The sequence below is a fragment of the Tubulanus polymorphus genome, chromosome 8 (assembly GCF_964204645.1).
Source record: "Tubulanus polymorphus chromosome 8, tnTubPoly1.2, whole genome shotgun sequence".
Taxonomy (NCBI): Eukaryota; Metazoa; Nemertea; class Palaeonemertea; order Tubulaniformes; family Tubulanidae; genus Tubulanus; species Tubulanus polymorphus.
In genome coordinates, this window is record NC_134032.1 from 14,328,723 (window position 1) to 14,349,488 (window position 20,766).

Sequence of the window (20,766 nt, forward strand, 5' to 3'; positions counted from 1 at the left end):
GAGTAGGTGAGGCCCTGGCAGGCGAGGATGTGAATCTGATTCGCGCGATTAAGCGGATGTTGAATTGTGGTAGTTAATTACGTCATCGTTGATCGAACACTTACACGGAATCTGCGGCTTAATCCCCGTCAATTCGGTCGCGTATTTCTCGTCATACTGTGAGTATTTCCAATTCGTTTTTCCTACCGATATTTCTAACGGGTCAGTCTAGAGGGTGCGGGGTCGATTAGTCGCTTGAATCGGATTTAAAACTCGTTTTAAACCGGGTTTGAATCGATCTCTATCGCGGACGTAATCGATTTTTCCCCGCCCATGAATCGCCGGCGCTATTTTATACGAGCCCGGCTGAAATAGTCACCCCGTTTTCACACAGATTTTGAAGCCTAACCATCTTCTAAACGTTTGAAATCGCATCTCAATCGTCAGTTGATAATTTAGAACTGATGTACTACTGTTTAATTTGACAAATTAGCTCAGATAGATCGAGTTCAGGTGGTAGTGCCAGTGGCAAGTGAGTAATTCAGCCATTAATATTATACATACATACACGCATCACGCACAGCACTGCAGCAGCAGCAGTACTGATGATGATGATGATGATGCTGCAGCAGGAGATGATGCTGCTGTAGCCACTGCAAACCAATGATGTTTGTTGTGTATTTTTCACGCATTACTCATTAATGAAATAAATAAGGAGGAATTTTTTTGCTCGTTGTTGGTCGGAGATTAACTCCTGATGATCACTCTCTCATCAGTCAGCGCAACAAGATGAAATTATAATTACTGATAAAACAATAATTACTGATCAGTTAATTATCTTTCTCTAGCCTCGAGTGGATTTGAGGGCGAAAGATCACGTGATCTTTTTGCTTTTATTGGAGGTACGAGTACTGGAGTAGCGACTTCAAACAAGAAGAAAATTGCCTCATCCATAAAAAAATTTTAATCAAAAAAATTTTTTTGTGATAGTCTTCATTCCATTGAGGAGTATTAGGGGAGGGGCAAAGTGATTTTGATGTCTGTCTATAGTAATTTCACATAGGTGTAAGTTCCATGAATTGACCATTTCACCTTGCTGGTGTTTACCGGTGCAGGTTGTGGTTTGCTGATTAGTCATACGTACTGTAAAAGTCTGATGCCATCATCATCCATCCCTCTTTGGGACGTTTTACTGTGTATAATCTGACTCAGTGCTGTTGCTGCTGCTGCTGCTGTTAGACCATCCCAGTTGATGGTGATAATTAGAATTCTATTGATACCTGCTCTGTCACTCTCAGGATTTTTACGTGTCTTGGTTGGCATTATTTGAAAATAAAAATGGTTTGACCGTGAGTCCAGGGGCCAGTTTGCAAAGTTAAGACCAACTTATTTCTATAGCCATCTAACAACTTAAGACCAGTCTTAAGATTTAAAACCACTTTTGGACTTAAGTCATGACTGTGCAATTAGCCCCAGGGCCCAGTTAAAATTTTTGGTGTAATTGCTATGGTAACTTCATATTTCCAATGAGGACAACAATTCAAATTTAACCGTTTTAGGCTTAAACAATTTCGTGAAACTGGGCCCTGGTAAATCCAAAATTTTTTTAGTTAATGATTGTAAATAATTTAAATCGGTTCTTAATTTGGTTCTATAGCCAATCTAACAATTCAAGACCAGTCTAAGCTCATTTTGGTTCTATAACCAATCTAACAACTTAAGACCAGTCTAAGCTCATTTTAGTTCTAAACCAATCTAACAACATAAGACCAGTCTAAGCTCATTTTAGTTCTCTAACCAATCTAACAACTTAAGACCAGTCTAAACTCAATAGCTTCTTCAATAACCAATCTAGAAAACTCGAGACCAGTCTAAACTCATTTTGTCTTAGACTGGTCATTATTTCTAGAGGAGTCAGTCTAACAGTAAGACCAGGCCTCAGATTTAAGACCACTTTCGACTGTTAGTCCTTGTTGCGCAGCTTGGTGCTGCACGACAGCTTACAGACAAAATTTACTAATATATTTATCAACCTGAAACAAATATGAATTCTCTCTTTAATCATTGAATTGAATTTTTTACAGATAAAAACGTGGGATTATGTCGTCCACGCAGGAAATCGACGATTTGGTGCAAAAGGCGAAATTCGCCGAACAAGCCGAACGCTATGACGACATGGCAGCGGCGATGAAATCAGTGACGGAAAAAAACAAAGATCTGTCGAACGAAGAACGTAACTTGTTATCGGTGGCTTATAAGAACGTAGTCGGCGCGCGGCGGTCGTCGTGGAGAGTTATATCCAGTATCGAACAGAAGACCGAAAGCACCGATAAACGACAGGCGATGGCGAAAGCTTACCGACAAAAAATCGAAGTCGAATTACGACAGATTTGCAACACGGTTCTCGTAAGTTTTTGATTTAGTTCACCAGGGGGCGTTGATAGCGAACTAGTGATTGAAAACATTTGATTCATCGCTTAAGTATATATCCTAGGACAAGTACCCCGTTCCCCAGGATTCAGGTCCACAGTTTGCTTCGAAGTACTGCAGTTCTGGGGCCGGTTGCATTGTCATGGCTTAAGACTTAAGACCATTCTAAGACCGATTCAGTTCTATAGCCAATCTAACCACTTACGGACCAGTCTTCAGATTTAAGACCACTTTTAGCCTTAATTCACGACTGTAGACGCCCCTGGACCTAATTACATGGTATTTCACAGTTCCAGACTTAAGTTCCACAATTCTAGAACCAGTTCACTGTTATTGATTCAGAACTGGTTCAGGATTGAGTAGGACTTAAGACCATTTCTTAATACATGTCAGGAAATTCACTGTGATTGGAAATCCTATGACAAGGTGATAGTCAGTTAGTTACCAAACCCATATAAACCTTTAGAGTATTGAGTATTGAACTAAGCAGCACTTACAATACTCTTGAGCGCCCACTTATATCACTTTCGAAATATTCTATGTTTTGAAACCTGTCATATGTTGTATATAAAGTATCGTTATAAGAATTAACAGACAAGTCGCCCTAACCCGGACTATGACCTCGTTGGTTATCAGTTGAAGGGATGACCTGAATTTTTAACAGTGTCAAAACCCCGATAAAATCCTCCTTGACTATCGCAAGAGAGATAACACACATGTTCCAGTGACTCACAATGATTTTCCTGGAAAATCAATTTATGTTTGATTATTAAATGTCATCATTATCTTTGAATAAAAATGATAAAAACCTGTATCTGGGTTTTAATATTAGAATGGGTTAATGACCTTACTGTCTGTCACACCTGCTCTCTGGTTCGTAATTTCGTTAATTAACAGTTTATCTACCTTTATTACGCATCTATTTGTTCAGTGAGGAATTCGCATTCAGAAATGAACAACAATTTTCACTAAAGTTGTTTTTGCTTTCATTTATGAGCGTTTACTCAGCATACGCTCGCGTAATGCTGAAAAATCCGCCCCCTGAAATCGTTACAGTGACGTCATCACCTGCTCATTAGCATATCAAAATACAGTAGGTGACAGACAGTAAATCATTTGCTATCTTGAAATAATTTGAGAAATTATTGGTTCTCGGGCTTCCTAAAACAGGACTGTTATATCTTTGTATTGCCTGTTTGTGCGTCGATCTTTCAGCTACTTAGCTTCATTAATAGTGAGTCGAGTTAGCACAGAGTCTAGTTGTGTAGTGCAAAGAATGCGCCCAGTGCGCCGCCTAGCGGCAAATCTAGCTGCTAGAAACTCGTCTTCAGATAGATCTTATTGATCTTGAGAGTCACTGAAAATTGATTAATTTATGAGAAAACTTCATTCAAACTAAATCGATAAGTAGCGGCGCGATAACCATATACGACATCTGGTGGCTCTTTAGATAATCTTGGCCCCGCACACGAGCCAAATAATGAGGACGCAAAGTTCGCAGTGCAGTTTCGGCTTTTTGGGGTGATTTTTTCGAGCACATTTTGTCATTCGTCAAATATCTTGTTTGGTTATTTTTCGACGCAGTGGAGTGCGGGAAGTTGGCGAACACTGTGCTGCATTCAAAAACTGCAATGATAGCGGCTAGCGTATCAATCAGAGAATAGAAAATTGTCGATTTATTACATGACGATCCTCAATTTCCGTATGATATGGGATTATGTGAATAACTTACTTAATCCTCTTCATCCCCTCTGGGACATAAAGCCATGAAGAACTTCTTTCAATTGGACTGGTCGTTAGCTGTGTGTTGAGCCTGGTCCCAGATAAGACCAGCTGAAGACTGCTCAGCGGTGATGGTGCGTCTCCGTGTGGTTTTGGGGCAGCCATGCCTACATCTATCAGAATTCATTGTCATAGATGTAATAGGGATAGAAAATTTTTAGGATATTCAAAATTTGACACAATGACAAAAAGTCTCTTGTTAATAGTGCAGATATGTAATAAAGGTGAAGACACTTTCTACAGCTTCCTTCCCTGAGCGTATTTTTTGGTTCATGTGCCGGGGGGGGGGGGCTATATACAAACGGAGCTCAGCGCAAAATGCTCTCATGTGCTGGTGCCTTAATCCTCACTTGCCACACTAGTAGAGTTGCCATTATCCTAATGTAAAACAATGGTGACAATGAGGCGAATTTTTTTCCAGGTTTATTAAATTCCCATTCACTGTATTTCATGTTTTTTTGCTTCAATTGACTAAAACTGCGAATACGCGATGATATTTTTTCAGGACCTGTTAAGCCAGTATTTAATCCCGAAAGTCGTGTCCAGATCCGACGCCACTGAACAAGAGAAAGAAAGTCGAGTATTTTACTTGAAGATGAAGGGAGATTATTACAGATATTTGGCCGAAGTTGCCGGAAACGAACAGAAACAAGGTAACTCCATCAGTCCCGGGGCAGGGTGATTTTATTAGGGCACAGGGTACATCCATAGAGGGGGTTAGTACATTCTAAGGTTAAATCATATTATATTTGTGGCATGTGGCCAAAATAAGTTATAATAAGATAAATGTTACTGAGTAAATACCATGGTACCAGTTACTGAAAGACTAGGTTTTAATACTACGATAAAGGTGTCACTTACTGAAAGTCTAAAATTTGAACACCACGTTATAGGGGGCCAATTATTGAAAGACTAATGTTTGAATACCACAGTATAGAAACAGATTATTGAAAGACTAATGTTTGAATACCACAGTATAGAAACAGATTATTGAAAGACTAATGTTTGAATACCACAGTATAGAAACAGATTATTGAAAGACTTATGTTTGAATACCACGGTATAGAAACAGATTATTGAAAGACTAATGTTTGAATACCACGGTATAGAAATAGATTAGTGAAAGACTAATGTTTGAATACCACGGTATAGAAACAGATTATTGAAAGACTAATGTTTGAATACCACAGTATAGAAACAGATTATTGAAAGACTAATGTTTGAATACCACAATATAGAAACAGATTATTGAAAGACTAATGTTTGAATACCACGGTATAGAAACAGATTATTGAAAGACTAATGTTTGAATACCACGGTATAGAAACAGATTATTGAAAGACTAATGTTTGAATACCACAGTATAGAAACAGATTATTGAAAGACTAATGTTTGAATACCACAGTATAGAAACAGATTATTGAACGACTAATGTTTGAATACCACAATATAGAAACAGATTATTGAACGACTAATGTTTGAATACCACGGTATAGAAACAGATTATTGAAAGACTAATGTTTGAATACCACGGTATAGAAACAGATTATTGAAAGATTAATGTTTGAATACCACGGTATAGAAACAGATTATTGAAAGTCTAATGTTTGAATATACCATGGTATAGAAACCATTTACCGAAAGACTAATGTTTGAATTCCACGGTATAGAAACAGATTATTGAAAGACTAATGTTTGAATACCACGGTACAGAAACAGATTACTGAAAGACTAATGTTTGAATACCACGGTATAGAAACAGATTACTGAAAGACTAATGTTTGAATACCACGGTATAGAAACAGATTATTGAAAGACTAATGTTTGAATACCACAATATAGAAACAGATTAGTGAAAGACTAATGTTTGAATACCACGGTATAGAAACAGATTATTGAAAGACTAATGTTTGAATACCACAATATAGAAACAGATTATTGAAAGACTAATGTTTGAATATACCATGGTATAGAAACCATTTACCGAAAGACTAATGTTTGAATTCCACGGTATAGAAACAGATTATTGAAAGACTAATGTTTAAATACCACGGTACAGAAACAGATTACTGAAAGACTAATGTTTGAATACCACGGTATAGAAACAGATTACTGAAAGACTAATGTTTGAATACCACGGTATAGAAACAGATTATTGAAAGACTAATGTTTGAATACCACGGTATAGAAACAGATTATTGAAAGACTAATGTTTGAATACCACGGTATAGAAACAGATTATTGAAAGACTAATGTTTGAATACCACAGTATAGAAACAGATTATTGAAAGACTAATGTTTGAATACCACAGTATAGAAACAGATTATTGAAAGACTAATGTTTGAATACCACAGTATAGAAACAGATTATTGAAAGACTAATGTTTGAATACCACGGTATTGAAACCAATTACTGAAATGTCATATGATATAAACCGCGGTTGAATTTCAAGCGAATGTTTTGATTATTTCTTGTAGCGGTCGTCAAAGATTCATTGGAAGCGTACAAAGAGGCGTTCGATATGGCTAAAGCTGATATGACACCGACGCATCCAATACGACTAGGTCTGGCTTTAAACTTTTCTGTGTTCCACTACGAGATTGAAGGCAGTCCAGAAAGCGCATGCCAACTCGCTAAACAGGTTCGATTCACACTTAAGAGGGATTTATTTCGTCGATATCGTATGATTCATATGCGGGGTGGCGCCACTGACCCCAGGAAATTAGAAGAATCTAGTTGAAAAGATCAGGGAATTTGAAAAAAAAATTTCAAAACATGGGGAATTTGGATGATGCTATTGAATATGTGTTTCTTTATCAATACGTGATTCAATGGTAAATGAATGAATTTTAACTTTAACCTAGAAATTTCTCTGATTCATTCACGGAATTTTGTGTTTTAACACGAAAAAATCAGGGAAAACTCTGGGAATTTGTAAAAGAGTCGAAAGTGGTCACTCAGATATGCGATGTAGACACATTGAAAGGGTTAATATGATAACCAGGGAGCCTTGACAATTCAGATTTTCTGATTGTAGAGTCATGTTGAACCCTTTCCAAACCAGCCTGGTGTCCCTGGACCCTTCTTCTAGTTTACTAATTATATTTCTTTATTTCTAGGCATTTGATGAAGCTATCGCAGAGTTAGATACCCTTAATGATGATTCATATAAGGATAGTACATTGATAATGCAGTTACTTAGAGATAATTTGACCGTAAGTATTGATCCGACGACAACTTTTCATTTACAGCAACCGTAGTGATTTTAGACGGTATTTTGACCAATATGGCCACCATGGAAGTCAACTTGACTGAAATTCAGGGAATTTGAGTTTTTTAGTATCACGTTGTTCTTGTTGGTAAAGGAGTACCACCAGGAACTCTTGATAAGAAACAGCTCCCACTGAGGATATCTTATAATTTGAATTTTTGGTGTCTTGTTGTTTTTGCTGGTGACGAGTAACACCAGGAACCTCTTGATAAGAAACAGACCTCACTGACGATATCTTATGAATTATTCAAGAGATAATTGATCAGGTCTGGGAAATATCAGGGAATTTTAGATTCACCCATCTTGTAAGATCCCTGTTTAAATTCTAAATTGACTATTCATAAAGTTTTCTGCGATTAATATCGTTTGGTGTTTGTCTGTCTGTTTACAGTTGTGGACATCTGACACTGCAGCGGACGCAGAGGATGAAAACCAAGGAGATAATTAACATAATCGTCGCTTAGATACGGTGCAGCTCAACCTTCTCATCAACTACAAACAACAATGCTTTCATTTATATTCACATAACCCTGGCAACGCAACACACTGCCTCCCGCCGACTCCGTGACGCCGTCGACGGCAACCAACAATAACTACTACAACCCTCGAGAGTAGTCATAGCGACCGTTTCCAGGGTGATGCGATCGACAAAAGGCTTCTCAGTTTTTTACCGATAGCTACGTATATAGAATGATATCAATCAATTATATATATATATACATATATATATATATATATATATATATATATATATATATATATATATATATATATATATAAATATAATGAATGTATATGTTAATATATGCCCATGTACTATCATAATTGATTAGTATTATGATATTACTTATAATTATTATGATGTGAGACTTGATTAAGTCATGTTTAGTCTCTCCCTCTCTCTTCTCTCTCTCTATATTCTTTTGTATGTGTTATATATGTGTGTGTGAAGTAGAAGGTATCACTTTCTTCATCTTTGATCCGATGATAGTGTTAGAAACTAATTTTAAAATATGTTCAACTCGGCGTTGTTTTAGGCGGGGATAATTTTGTTGCGTTATCGGCATCTAGGAAACGAATTTGTAGTCAAATCACGCGACAAAGTTCTTTACGGTTTTGGATATTTCAGAGTTTGGTCGGTATTTTCTAATTTCCGTAAATTTGTCTAAATCGCAACGGTATAAAAATTTTGTGGGTTTTTGCCGCGGAAAAAGTTGATAACTCCCTCTCAGTTTTATTATCGTTTACTGATTGTAAAGCTTGTCTCGGTACTAACTTGGCAACGTTGATTTTTTGCCTAGATTTCGTTGTATCCCTTCGGAAATATTCGTGTGCGGTTTTATTTTAAAGAATCGCCGTAGCAATAGAGAAAATATTATATCACGATAATATGAAAAGAGCACGAGCTTCATTGTAAATTCATTTTATTGCGGTTCGCATTTTGAAAAAAGTCCGTTTCCGATTTTCTTAATAATGTTGCAGGGAATCAATTTTAAAAAAAGCAATGTCAATTCCCGTGTAGTTAGAAAATCGTCAAAGTTCTGACGAAAGTGGTTTTTTCTTTCTTTCTGTTGAAAATCTGAAATTTGCTTTCATCGTTGTTTTGGGGCGAGAATTAACCCCTTCATACTCGCTACAAAAATGTCTCGTAATTTGTTTCACAGTAGTTGATTATCTGTGTCATATATATATGGATATATAGTATGAAGCATGTTTAGATTAACCCCTTCGCCTATTCTGCCTAGTAATAGTACATCTGCCCTACCCCTAATAGTTTCTCCGAATCGTTGATAAGATCTAGCACCCGTCGCTTGCTTGTTGCATCGCCCAGGGGCCAGTCGCCCAAAAGTTGGTAAGAGTTAACCAGTGGATAGTTGACGTAGTGACAATTTCAAGTTCATTTTTACTATGGTATCCATCCGCCGGTTATTTTTAACCAAACTTCGAGCAACTGGGCCAAGAAGTTCATTATCGCGAATTATCGTAAAAACCGTAGTCGTCGTAGAATTAGATACAAATTAGATAATAACTTAATATCTGAAAGATGGCCGCCATAATAATAGGCGCCATCTAGTGTTGTATTTTGAAGCCAGGTCGTCTCATCATCCATACATCATTTCATCTTGAAAATAAATATGAATATATATATAAATATATATATTATAATATGTGATATATATATTTATTATTATTATTGATGATAATATTCATTGTTGATTTTCGATTGTTTCGTCGATGTCGTTTGATCGCGTGGAAAACCCACGCGAGATTTCGATTCGCGAAACGATATCGAAATATCGTCGCCATTTAAAAAAACATCGTCATCGTCATCTCATTACGTCAGCTGCATCATCCTCATTATCATCATCATATTATTATTATCATTGTTATTATTATAATAATTATTATCATTGCTGGAATTTGTTTTTAGATGTTATTCACCTCATCAAACGAGCACACGTGTTAATTAACTAATTAATTAACCAATTGCTAATTATAATTAGAAATATGAGTATTTTGATCATAGTGTGTCCCACCCGCTCGCCCCGCGCTGCCTTCATCCCTCACCCCATACAAAGCTTAAATCGCTCGCTCATTCTCAGTGTCTAAATTTTTTTTTCGAAAATTATCTCTTGTGACTTTCGTGTTGAAATTAGAATTTTGGCCGCGCCCGTCGCAAGTCGTCCTACCCCGAGAGGGGCGCGCTCAGAGAATTCGAAGAAAAAAAAACGGGAAAACTCTTTCAGTTAATTGACGTCGGTGCCGTCTGGCGTGCCTCGGCCTAGCATCAAATCTCGCATTATTTCACTCACACAATGTTAGCAGTTCGAAAATGGTCGTCAGTGTCGATGTTAGTTGCCACGGTGACTCGCATTATTCGACAGTTCTCGAAAAATCGGCGGGCAATTTCTCGAATAGTCGTTAGGTCGGATTTTTGTTCGAAGCAAAAACGTACGGATGAAATTATCAATTGTCGTCATAGCAACCGTTGTAAGAGTTATATCTAGTTTGAAAAAAAAGTTGTCTCATAGTAGTTCGCTCGTCAGCCACCAGGTGGTGTCTCGGTTCGGTTAGATATTTGTGCGATAAATCTAAAAAGATGATAATAATTTGTGCACTTTGTGTTTTAATCATTGGTCGGCGCTTTAAACCAAAATAAGCGAAAAATAGACAAACATCGGTCGTTCAAGGGGGAGCTTGTGGCTCCCTCTGTCATCATATCGTGAGCTGTACGTTAATCTTTAAAAAATGTTTCTTTTTCGAAAAGTCATCTGGTTGTTCAACGATCGATATATTAAGTGTCTCGATAGTTTTCGAAGAATTAAGAAATGTTTGAAGTCGATGATGGTTCATTTCAAGGTCTAATAATTTGGTAACCATTTTCATCGATATACATGTCATTTTACGCCCTCCGTTTAGAGAGACTCTGATGTTATAATCGCGTCGTATCTCGTTCGGCTTCTTATTTTTTCGGGTGATCTGAAAAAAGAAATATGAATTCTAAGATCGAAATTTATATTCCCTTGAACTCTAAACGAGCGTCATATTCTAAACTCATCAAAATTCGATGTTACGATTTTGTCCCATACGGGCGGAAATATTTTCGGTAATTGATGCTTCTCTACGATTGTTAAATGTTTACAATTATTAGTGAAAGGTTCATCAGTTTTGGAAATCGAGGTTGAAGAATTTTTTTAGGAAGGATTTTTGATCGCGAAAATATTGTGTTTTTTTTTTTGGGATTGTTATTTATGGTTTGAAAAATGAATAAAAAGATTCGACATCAAGACAGAGGTCTGACCACCGACTGCAATGTTTACCATTTAGCCACCGCAGTAACAGTAATCGGTCGCGTACCGGTATTATCATAAATATCTCCGATAAAAAAAAAACGAAACAAAAAAAATTGATTTCTTTTCGTGCATGTTTTTATTTTATAAATCGCCATGTCACAAAAATTTAAGAAAGATTATTAAAAGCTGACATTGTGTTAAAACGTAAAAAAAGATGTTTTATTTTTTTTTGTGTCTGTTGGTAGTATTTTCGAGGATGAGAAGATAAGTCATTCGATCCACTCCCTCGAAGAATAACCCGTAAGATCATCATCCGGTTTTCAGACTGAAGGTGTCTAGAGCCATATTGTCCCTGCTGTGGGTTAACCCATAAGATCACAGGATTTCGGACTAAAGTATCTATACTATTCCACCGTTCCTGGTGGTAAGATCACCAAGTTTTCAGACTGAAGAAGATATTATCATATTGTCCCTGCTGTGGGTTACCCATGGCATAAGACAGAGGATTTCGGACTAAAGTATCTATACTGTTCCACCGTTCCTGGTGGTAAGATCACCAAGTTTTCAGACTGAAGAAGATATTATCATATTGTCCCTGCTGTGGGTTACCCATGGCATAAGACAGAGGATTTCGGACTGCAGTATCTATAGCCACTGTTCCCGGTGGTAAGATCACCAAGTTTTCAGACTGAAGAAGATATTATCATATTGTCCCTGTTGTGGGTTACCCATGGCATAAGACAGAGGATTTCGGACTGAAGTATCTATATTGTTCCACCGTTCCTGGTGGTAAGATCACCAAGTTTTCAGACTGAAGAAGATATTATCATATTGTCCCTGCTGTGGGTTACCCATGGCATAAGACAGAGGATTTCGGACTGAAGTATCTATATTGTTCCACCGTTCCTGGTGGTAAGATCACCAAGTTTTCAGACTGAAGAAGATATTATGATATTGTCCCTGCTGTGGGTTACCCATGGCATAAGACAGAGGATTTCGGACTACGGTATCTGTAGCCACTGTTCCCGGTGGTAAGATCATTCAGTTCACAAACTAGAGTATTTTGAGCTGTAGCTTATAAATAAGATCCTCTGGATTAGTGACGTATGGATCACAACAGGAACAGCGGCCTTGTAATGAATACAACCAGTATCAATGACCAATATTATAAAATAAAAACCTTTTTTTGTTATACAGGGATACTGGAGTCGGTCACTAATACTGGTTTTATTGATTCACTATCAATTGTGACAAGTCCCTATGGTATGGATTCGAACCTGGGGCACCCGATTGGATTAGATGAATTGAACTTCCGGCTGGTGCTGCCACCTATGCACGTTTCGATTTACAACCGTCTTAGGAAACTCGGTGACGACAAAACTCACTATTCTGCGCGCTCCGCGATTCAGAGCTCCACAACAACCATGCCTAAGTCGAAACGTGACAAGAAAAGTGAGTTTAAAGTTGATTTTCTCGATTAAAAGCGCCCGATCGAACGGTTTAATAAGACGATTGTATTGTATTTTTATAGTCTCTCTCACTGAAACCTCGAAGAAAGGTTTAGAATTAAAGAACAAACTCGTACAAGACGTGAGTAACTTTCAATTCAATCAAATATTTTATTGACAAGTTTGTTTTTATGGGATTCATGAAGAAAGCGGTTATTTTAGTTAAGCGATATGATTTTGTATTTTGTCGACATCTGTCGATAGTAAGATATACTATATGATCTACAAGAAAATTAGGACCGACTACACTTTGACACAGAACAGACCCACTACTTACTAGCTCTATGACTATATGGTTATGTACACCATGGCACAAGCGCCACGCAGAAAAGTAACCTAAACTGCAGTTAGACCATATTCTCATATACTTCTATTTTCTTGCTGAAAATATATAGATTTCAGGGTTTATTGTCAGGTAGGGTGGAATTATAGGAATCCGCAAAATAGTCAAAAACACGCAGTCATTACAACAAACTAACAAATTCTTTTTACAACGTTGGGAGATAAGGATTTTAATAAGATTTTAGGATAAAAGAGTAGAGTTAAGGATAAGGGTGGGTTAATGATATAAGGGAATGATATGTAGGCGCTTTGTAGAGCTGCCTTCCTCTATGGTTTCACCGTAATTCTATATCTTGTTAATTCACACACGTGGGGCGTTTCTGGCCAGTAAGAAGTTTTCCAGTGTCATAGGCAACATCGGGAATCCGTAACTGTAGACGACGTATTTACGGATGATATCCTGAACTTGTGCGCGCGACGTTTCCAGTAAGGTATCGATATCTCGACCTGTCATAAACGCTGGTATCGCGTCGCCCATTTTACGAATCGCTGCGTCCTGTTCGCTGATGCATGATTGGGCCGGTTTCAGAGCTAGATGCATCAGAAGTGCGCCCTCATCGACTGTGTGTGAAACCACCGTTATCTTATCAGCTTTCAAGCGTAGCAGTTCATCTATGTCGATTAGGACGCATGGAATGAATGGACTGTCATCAGTGAGCAAGGTTTGGATTTCATGTCGTATGCTGAAATACTCTTTATCCGTAATTGAAGTCAGGAACACTCGTCCCCGCGCGTTAGCCAACTTAAAGAGCGATATTTCCAAACATTCCGCCGGTTCGTCCAGGTAAAAGAGAACGTGTAAAAAAATGATCAAATCGTAGAAGTCGTTCGGTAAGAAAGAAGGCGCCTCCTCGCTAGTGAATTTACGTTTATAGATCACGAACTGGAAGTCGTACTTACTGGCGAGTGTATTCATTCGAGTCTTCAGCTCCAGCGACATGACTTCGTTCGGTTCAACGCAGTCCACGCATTCGAAACTCACTTCATCGCCGAGTTCAGTCAACGCGTCTTCTAACAAATATCCGTGGGCTGGACCGACTGACAGTACCCTCAATCCTCTCCGCCTGTCGTCTGCTGCCCTCAGTTCGCCGTTAACAGTCTGGCAGACGGCGCGAACAGCTTCGCACAATCTTTTTGGTCCGAAATTATTTTCGCTGTGATTGAGACGAAATGTCCGGAAAGCATCGCTGTATGTTAGATCGTTCATCTTCGCGCCCCGAGTGTCGTCTGCCAATGAGAAAAACTGTTATATATATACCAGTATTATAAACTTTGTTCTCAGTGCCTCATCGATTATGCAATCAAAGTACTTATTCATCGACGTATTTTAAGATAAATTTTTTTGAAATTTTTTTTGTCTGTGTCTGTGAAAAAGTAATTGCAATGTGCGTGATTTTTTTTTTACATGACCCGAATCAGGCACCATAGTTTAAGATAAATTTTTATTTGTCTGTGTCTGTAAAAAAGTAATTGCAATGTGCGTGATTTTTTTTCTACATGACCCGAATCAGCCACCATAGGATTCCTCTATTTCCACTGCACACTGGTCGATCCTCACTTGCCACAAGTAGAATCCTCGTATTGCACAGTAATTAATATCCTACTGCACACCAGCGACACCTGGTGGATCCTCACTTGCCACAATTAGAATCCTTGTATTGCACAGTTAGTTAATATCCTACTGCATGCCAGCGACACCTGGTGGATCCTCATTTGCCACAAGTAGAATCCTCGCATTGCACAGTAATCAATATCCTACTGCACACCAGCGACACCTGGTGGATCCTAACTTGCCTCAAGTAGAATCCTCGCATTACACAGTAATTAATATCCTACTACACACCAGCGACACCTGGTGGATCCTAACTTGCCTCAAGTAGAATCCTCGCATTACACAGTAATCAATATCCTACTGCACACCAGCGACACCTGGTGGATCCTAACTTGCCTCAAGTAGAATCCTCGCATTACACAGTAATCAATATCCTACTGCACACCAGCGACACCTGGTGGATCCTCATTTGCCACAAGTAGAATCTTCGCATTGCACAGTAATCAATATCCTACTGCACAATAGCGACACCTGGTGGATCCTAACTTGCCTCAAGTAGAATCCTCGCATTACACATTAATTCATATCCTACTGCACACCAGCGACACCTGGTGGATCCTAACTTGCCTCAAGTAGAATCCTCGCATTACACAGTAATTAATATCCTACTGCACACCAGCGACACCTGGTGGATCCTAACTTGCCTCAAGTAGAATCCTCGCATTACACAGTAATTAATATCCTACTGCACACCAGCGACACCTGGTGGATCCTAACTTGCCTCAAGCAGAATCCTCGCATTACACAGTAATTAATATCCTACTGCACACCAGCGACACCTGGTGGATCCTAACTTGCCTCAAGTAGAATCCTCGCATTGCACAGTAATTAATATCATACTGAACACCAGGGACACCTGGTGGATCCTCTATTGCCACATGTGGAATTCTCCATTGCTGTACTATACTCGGCTTGTTTTTCGATTTTCAGATCAGAAATGCAGTCGACAATTACCCGAGAATCTTTGTATTCTCGGTCCACAATATGAGAAATGATAAACTGAAAATAGTTCGTACGGAATGGAAACATAGCAGGTTAGATATTCATAACCCTGAAATAATTAAATCGTTCAGTTTATCTTAGAATGTTTAACTTGGGACCCAGTTTCACAGTTGTGAGTTAGAATTAACTCTGAACTCAGGATCCAGTTTCACAGTTGTGAGTTAGAATTAACTCTGAACTCAGGACCCAGTTTCACAGTTGTGAGTTAGAATTAACTTTGAACTCATGACCCAGTTTCACAGTTGCGAGTTAGAATTAACTCTAAACTCAGGACCCAGTTTCACAGTTGTGAGTTAGAATTAACTCTGAACTCAGGACCCAGTTTCACAGTTGTGGGTTAGAATTAATTCTGAACCCAGGATCCAGTTCTATAGTTGTGAGTTAGAGTTAACTCTGAACTCAGGACCCAGTTTCACAGTTGTGAGTTAGAATTAACTCTGAACTCAGGACCCAGTTTCACAGTTGTGAGTTAGAATTAATTCAGGACTCAGTTTCACAGTTGTGAGTTAGAATTAACTTTGAACTCATGACCCAGTTTCACAGTTGCGAGTTAGAATTAACTCTAAACTCAGGACCCAGTTTCACAGTTGTGAGTTAGAATTAATTCAGGACTCTGTTTCACAGTTGTGAGTTAGAATTAACTTTGAACTCATGACCCAGTTTCACAGTTGCGAGTTAGAATTAACTCTAAACTCAGGACCCAGTTTCACAGTTGTGAGTTAGAATTAACTCTGAACTCAGGACCCAGTTTCACAGTTGTGAGTTAGAATTAACTCTGAACTCAGGATCCAGTTTCACAGTTGTGAGTTAGAATTAACTCTGAACTCAGGACCCAGTTTCACAGTTGTGAGTTAGAATTAATTCTGAACTCAGGACCCAGTTTCACAGTTGTGAGTTAGAATTAACTCTGAACTCAGGACCCAGTTTCACAGTTGTGGGTTAGAATTAACTTTGAACTCAGGACCCAGTTTCACAGTTGTGAGTTAGAATTAACTCTGAACTCAGGATCCAGTTCCGCAATTACAGAAAATTTTGCTTGTATACTATTTGAAGATAATTTCATATGGTTTTTATTTCATTTTTAGATTTTTTTTCGGTAAGAATAAAGTAATGGCGGTCGCATTGGGGCGCGGTAAAGAGGATGAATACAGAGACAACTTACACAATCTCAGTAAAGTCCTACGCGGCGAAAAAGGTCTCCTTTTCACAAACGAAACAAAAGAAAAGGTTTTAAAGTGAGTTTTCTAAATCTCGTTAAAAAACTTGTTTGGATGAACCGGAACCGAATTTCCAATTATGTACTTCGATTTAAAAATATTCTGTTAACTCGACCGCCGATCACACAACTATATCTGTACTTCGATTTCCGATTTCAAAATCAAACCCCCTGTTTCGCTCCCGGCAGGTGTGGTGGGTCTGTAAGGGACACTCAATCAGAAAATCAAACAAAATTTACCAACCAAATTAATAGATAACGGGGACAATCCCTATTTTAAGATCAAAAAAGAAAAAAACTTGTGTTCAAAAGTATAGTAAATCTTTAAACATTTTTACGAATGGAAGAATAGATTTAGACAGGGGCAATATCTGAGGGTCTTAGTCGTAAATATTTTTAGTAAAATTGTAAAAAAAAAAATGGCGGTTCTTTGACTGTAGTAAAAAGTTTCAATGAGATTTCATAATGATTTTTATGCGTTTATGTAGGTATTTCGACGACTATAGGGTATCGGACTACGCCCGCGGAGGTATGGAGGCAACGCAGACCATTATCATAGAGGCCGGCCCGTTAAACCAGTTCTCACATTCGATGGAAATCCAATTACGACAATTAGGCTTACCGACGTGTTTAAAAAGAGGTTCGTTGTTTGTTTTTTTTCTTAGGTGCCGGTTTTAAACGTTTCGAATTAAAAAAGAGAAACAAAAGTCCGTAAAGTTTCCATTCAGCTATGAATTTATTTGTGCGACGTTTTGACTAGCACAGTTCTATGATGTAATACCGCTGGTTTGCTTCAACTCAATTTACTTAAATTGTCTCTTTGTTCTTGATTGCTTGTTGTATATATACCCCGTATTTTGTTTCATTCAGTATTCCTGAAGATGACTTTAAGAATATAGTCAAAACGTCGCATGAATAAATTCATAGCTGAAAGGAAACTTTTCGAAGTTTATCTTTCAATTCATTAGTGTGGGATTCTCTATATATCGTCACAACACGGACAAAGGGATCATTCATTTATTACGTACGCATAAAATTAGAATTTGCCAACTCCCCCTCTGTACGCAAAATCGGCCATTTTTTCCTATACATTAAGTATTACAGTACGCAATTGCACTGACCCCTCCCTCTCCCCTTCCCCTAATGCGTACGTAATAAATGAATGACCCCAAAGTGTTTCATCAATTGGTTATAATGAGATTTAAATTTTCAACAATTTTTGTGTCGCTCATTTTCAGGTGTGATCACGTTATCAACGGAATACACAGTTTGCACGAGGGGTCAGACATTAACCCCTGAACAAGCTCGAATACTAGTAAGTAGTAACTAGTAACATCCTCGTTCACTTTGTGTTTCTAACTCACATCAGATATCACATCAGGGGCCAGTTGCTCAAAAGTTTGTTAAAGATAACCAGTGGATAGATACCATAGTAACAATGAACTTTTGATTGTCACTATGTCAACTATCCACTGGTTAACTCTAACCAACCTTTGAGCAACTGGCCCCAGATTGTTAAGTCCAATTTTTGAGGAGCCGTGTGGACGAGTGCTTAGAGCGTTTGACTCAGGGAAACCAGGTCGTGCTTTCGAACCCCGTACATTACCGTAGTGTCCTCGGGCGAGACACTTATCCTCATCGTCTCTCTCCACCCAGGAGTAAATGCATACCTGGCCTGATAGATGACTCCTGAGCGCTTGTTAGCCACACGGTGTTAATCTATTAAAACTGAACCCAGTAAAGATACCCAACCTAGTCAACATTTTGCCAATGATTCGCAGACATATTGATGCAGATATTTTTTTCGTGAATTTTCAGAAATTATTCGGTTACGAGATGGCCACGTTTCAGATTCACATCGAAGGTGTCTGGGACGATTCGGAATACAAGAAATTTGACGACCGACCAGAGTCTTACGTGCCGACAAAAATACTATTTAAACGTAAGTAACAGTTAAATTGAGCGAGTAACCGCTATTATGGTGTTACATTGGTTGACGTTTCACATTCGTCATCACGATATGAGATAATTTTATTCCTTCAAATTTGGCAATGCCCTGCACCTCCTCAATCTAGGTCCTCTTGAGACGTATTTGATCGTGTGTTTAGACATTTTATATTAATGATACTACTGACACCAGATATTAAGCATTTTATCTGCGTATTTTTAAAATCTGATCGTCCACACATTTGTTTTGATAATAAAATTCCAACCCACTACATGTATATACAAATTTAAGATAAGCAACAAAATTAATTTATTCCCCTCTACCCCGTCCTCTCTCTCCCAGCCTCACTCTCCCTCTCACCCTCATTCTCCCTCTCACACTCTCCCTCTCACACTCCATCTCACCCTCACTCTCTCTCACCCTCACACTCCATCTCACCCTCACTCTCTCTCACCCTCCCTCCCTCTCACCCTCACACACCATCTCACCCTCACTCTCCCTCTCATACTCCATCTCACCCTCACTCTCCCTCTCACACTCCATCTCACCCTCACACTCCATCTCACTCTCCCTCTCACACTCACTCTCCCTCTCACACTCCATCCACCCTCACTCTCTCTCTCATACTCCATCTCACACTCACTCTCCCTCTCACACTCACTCTCCCTCTCACTCCATCTCACCCTTACACTCCATCTCACCCTCACTCTCTCTGTCCCCGTCTCTGTCCCTATCCCTGTCACTGTCCCTCTCCAGTCCTCTCCCTCCCCCTATTTCTCTCCTCCCCCTCCCTCTCTCAAGTGGAAAGTTCAATTGAATTTGAAATGAATTTTTGTTTTTTAGCGAATAAAGAGAACACAGCAGACGGACCGATTGTAGAGGCTGTCGACGACGATAATGAAAATACGGATGAAAGAAAAAAGATGGATACAGGTGGTGGTGAAGATGAAAGCAGTGAAGATGATGACAGCACTTAGCATTTACTGTAAAGGATGAAAGTAGATCAATTAAATGTAAAGCTTTCATCACATAAACACAAAATTGTTTGGAATTTGTCGAATTGGAAAATTTTTGTCTGGCTAGGTTTGAGGATAGCTTCTCAGGCACCGTGGAGGCAATGCCCCCCCATTAGAACACACTTCAGATTTGACTGTAGGAGAGAGATAGCCTCTAGTCAATGATGACATGGTCGAAAAAGCACCAAGGTGAAAGGTAATACTGTGGAACCTTGTAATTACAAACTCGGATACAAAGATTCATCGGATATAACAAATATACAATTTCATCCTGAGTAACACAATTCGATTAATTTCATGCTAGATAAAACGAATTATCAGTTTCTGGTCCCGTGAAGTTTGCTGTAACGAGGTTTCACTGTGTTTTCTTCCGCGATAGGCATTCCTGGTGAGAATGTAGGATGACGGATCCCATTGTTTGGATCCCCTATCAGAGAAGGGCAGACGTGTTTAAAGAGGACATCGACATGGTTTGTAGGATTAGTAACGTTAAGCACTTTCGAGTGGTTTTGACATAGACATTTTTAGTTTTTTCAATATTATGGAAACTAATGTTCATACATTCATAAACGTGTTTTTTTAATCAGATGTATTTGCCTTTATCCATTGCTTCCTCAACGGATTTCTTCCCAAGATTCTGATAAAATGGCCTGTCCTTGATGTAGACTTCAGGTGCTCATTTTTATGGGACTGTTTGAGTTTGATATATGAATCTTTACGTGAACAAATCAGTCTACGTGATATCCACGTTTATCATAACTAATACGTCATTAATTGAAGATTAAAATTCGAATTTTATATGAAATAATTTATTAAAGTGAAACCACAACGTTTCGGCTGTTGACTAACAGCCATCATCAGGTGG

General features: G+C 38.6%; 2 protein-coding genes across 2 annotated transcripts; both read left to right on the forward strand.

Moving 5' to 3' along the window:
• Positions 1-77: 77 nt before the first annotated feature.
• Positions 78-8,160, forward strand: LOC141909496 (14-3-3 protein beta/alpha-1-like). The gene is made up of 6 exons (XM_074799894.1): positions 78-158; positions 2,064-2,385; positions 4,697-4,844; positions 6,670-6,833; positions 7,312-7,407; positions 7,855-8,160. The coding sequence occupies exons 2-6, from the start codon at positions 2,080-2,082 to the stop codon at positions 7,909-7,911; spliced, it is 771 nt and encodes a 256-aa protein (XP_074655995.1). The 5' UTR covers positions 78-158; positions 2,064-2,079; the 3' UTR covers positions 7,912-8,160.
• A 4,467-nt stretch (positions 8,161-12,627) lies between these two features.
• On the forward strand, positions 12,628-19,926 carry LOC141909683 (mRNA turnover protein 4 homolog). The gene is made up of 8 exons (XM_074800248.1): positions 12,628-12,709; positions 12,789-12,847; positions 15,650-15,753; positions 16,807-16,956; positions 17,426-17,577; positions 18,176-18,252; positions 18,756-18,879; positions 19,729-19,926. The coding sequence occupies exons 1-8, from the start codon at positions 12,682-12,684 to the stop codon at positions 19,860-19,862; spliced, it is 828 nt and encodes a 275-aa protein (XP_074656349.1). The 5' UTR covers positions 12,628-12,681; the 3' UTR covers positions 19,863-19,926.
• The last annotated feature ends 840 nt before the right edge of the window (positions 19,927-20,766 follow it).

What these genes read in the sequence shown, in the direction of transcription:
- LOC141909683 (XM_074800248.1), top strand. Translation starts at nt 12,682, where the DNA reads ATGCCTAAGTCGAAACGTGACAAGAAAA. An exon ending in ACAAAAGAAAAGGTTTTAAA is followed by an intron (nt 16,957 to 17,425) that starts GTGAGTTTTCTA and finishes GCGTTTATGTAG; the next exon opens with GTATTTCGACGACTATAGGG. An exon ending in ACCGACGTGTTTAAAAAGAG is followed by an intron (nt 17,578 to 18,175) that starts GTTCGTTGTTTG and finishes GCTCATTTTCAG; the next exon opens with GTGTGATCACGTTATCAACG.
- LOC141909496 (XM_074799894.1), top strand. Translation starts at nt 2,080, where the DNA reads ATGTCGTCCACGCAGGAAATCGACGATTTGGTGCAAAAGGCGAAATTC. An exon ending in AGATTTGCAACACGGTTCTC is followed by an intron (nt 2,386 to 4,696) that starts GTAAGTTTTTGA and finishes ATATTTTTTCAG; the next exon opens with GACCTGTTAAGCCAGTATTT. An exon ending in CATGCCAACTCGCTAAACAG is followed by an intron (nt 6,834 to 7,311) that starts GTTCGATTCACA and finishes CTTTATTTCTAG; the next exon opens with GCATTTGATGAAGCTATCGC.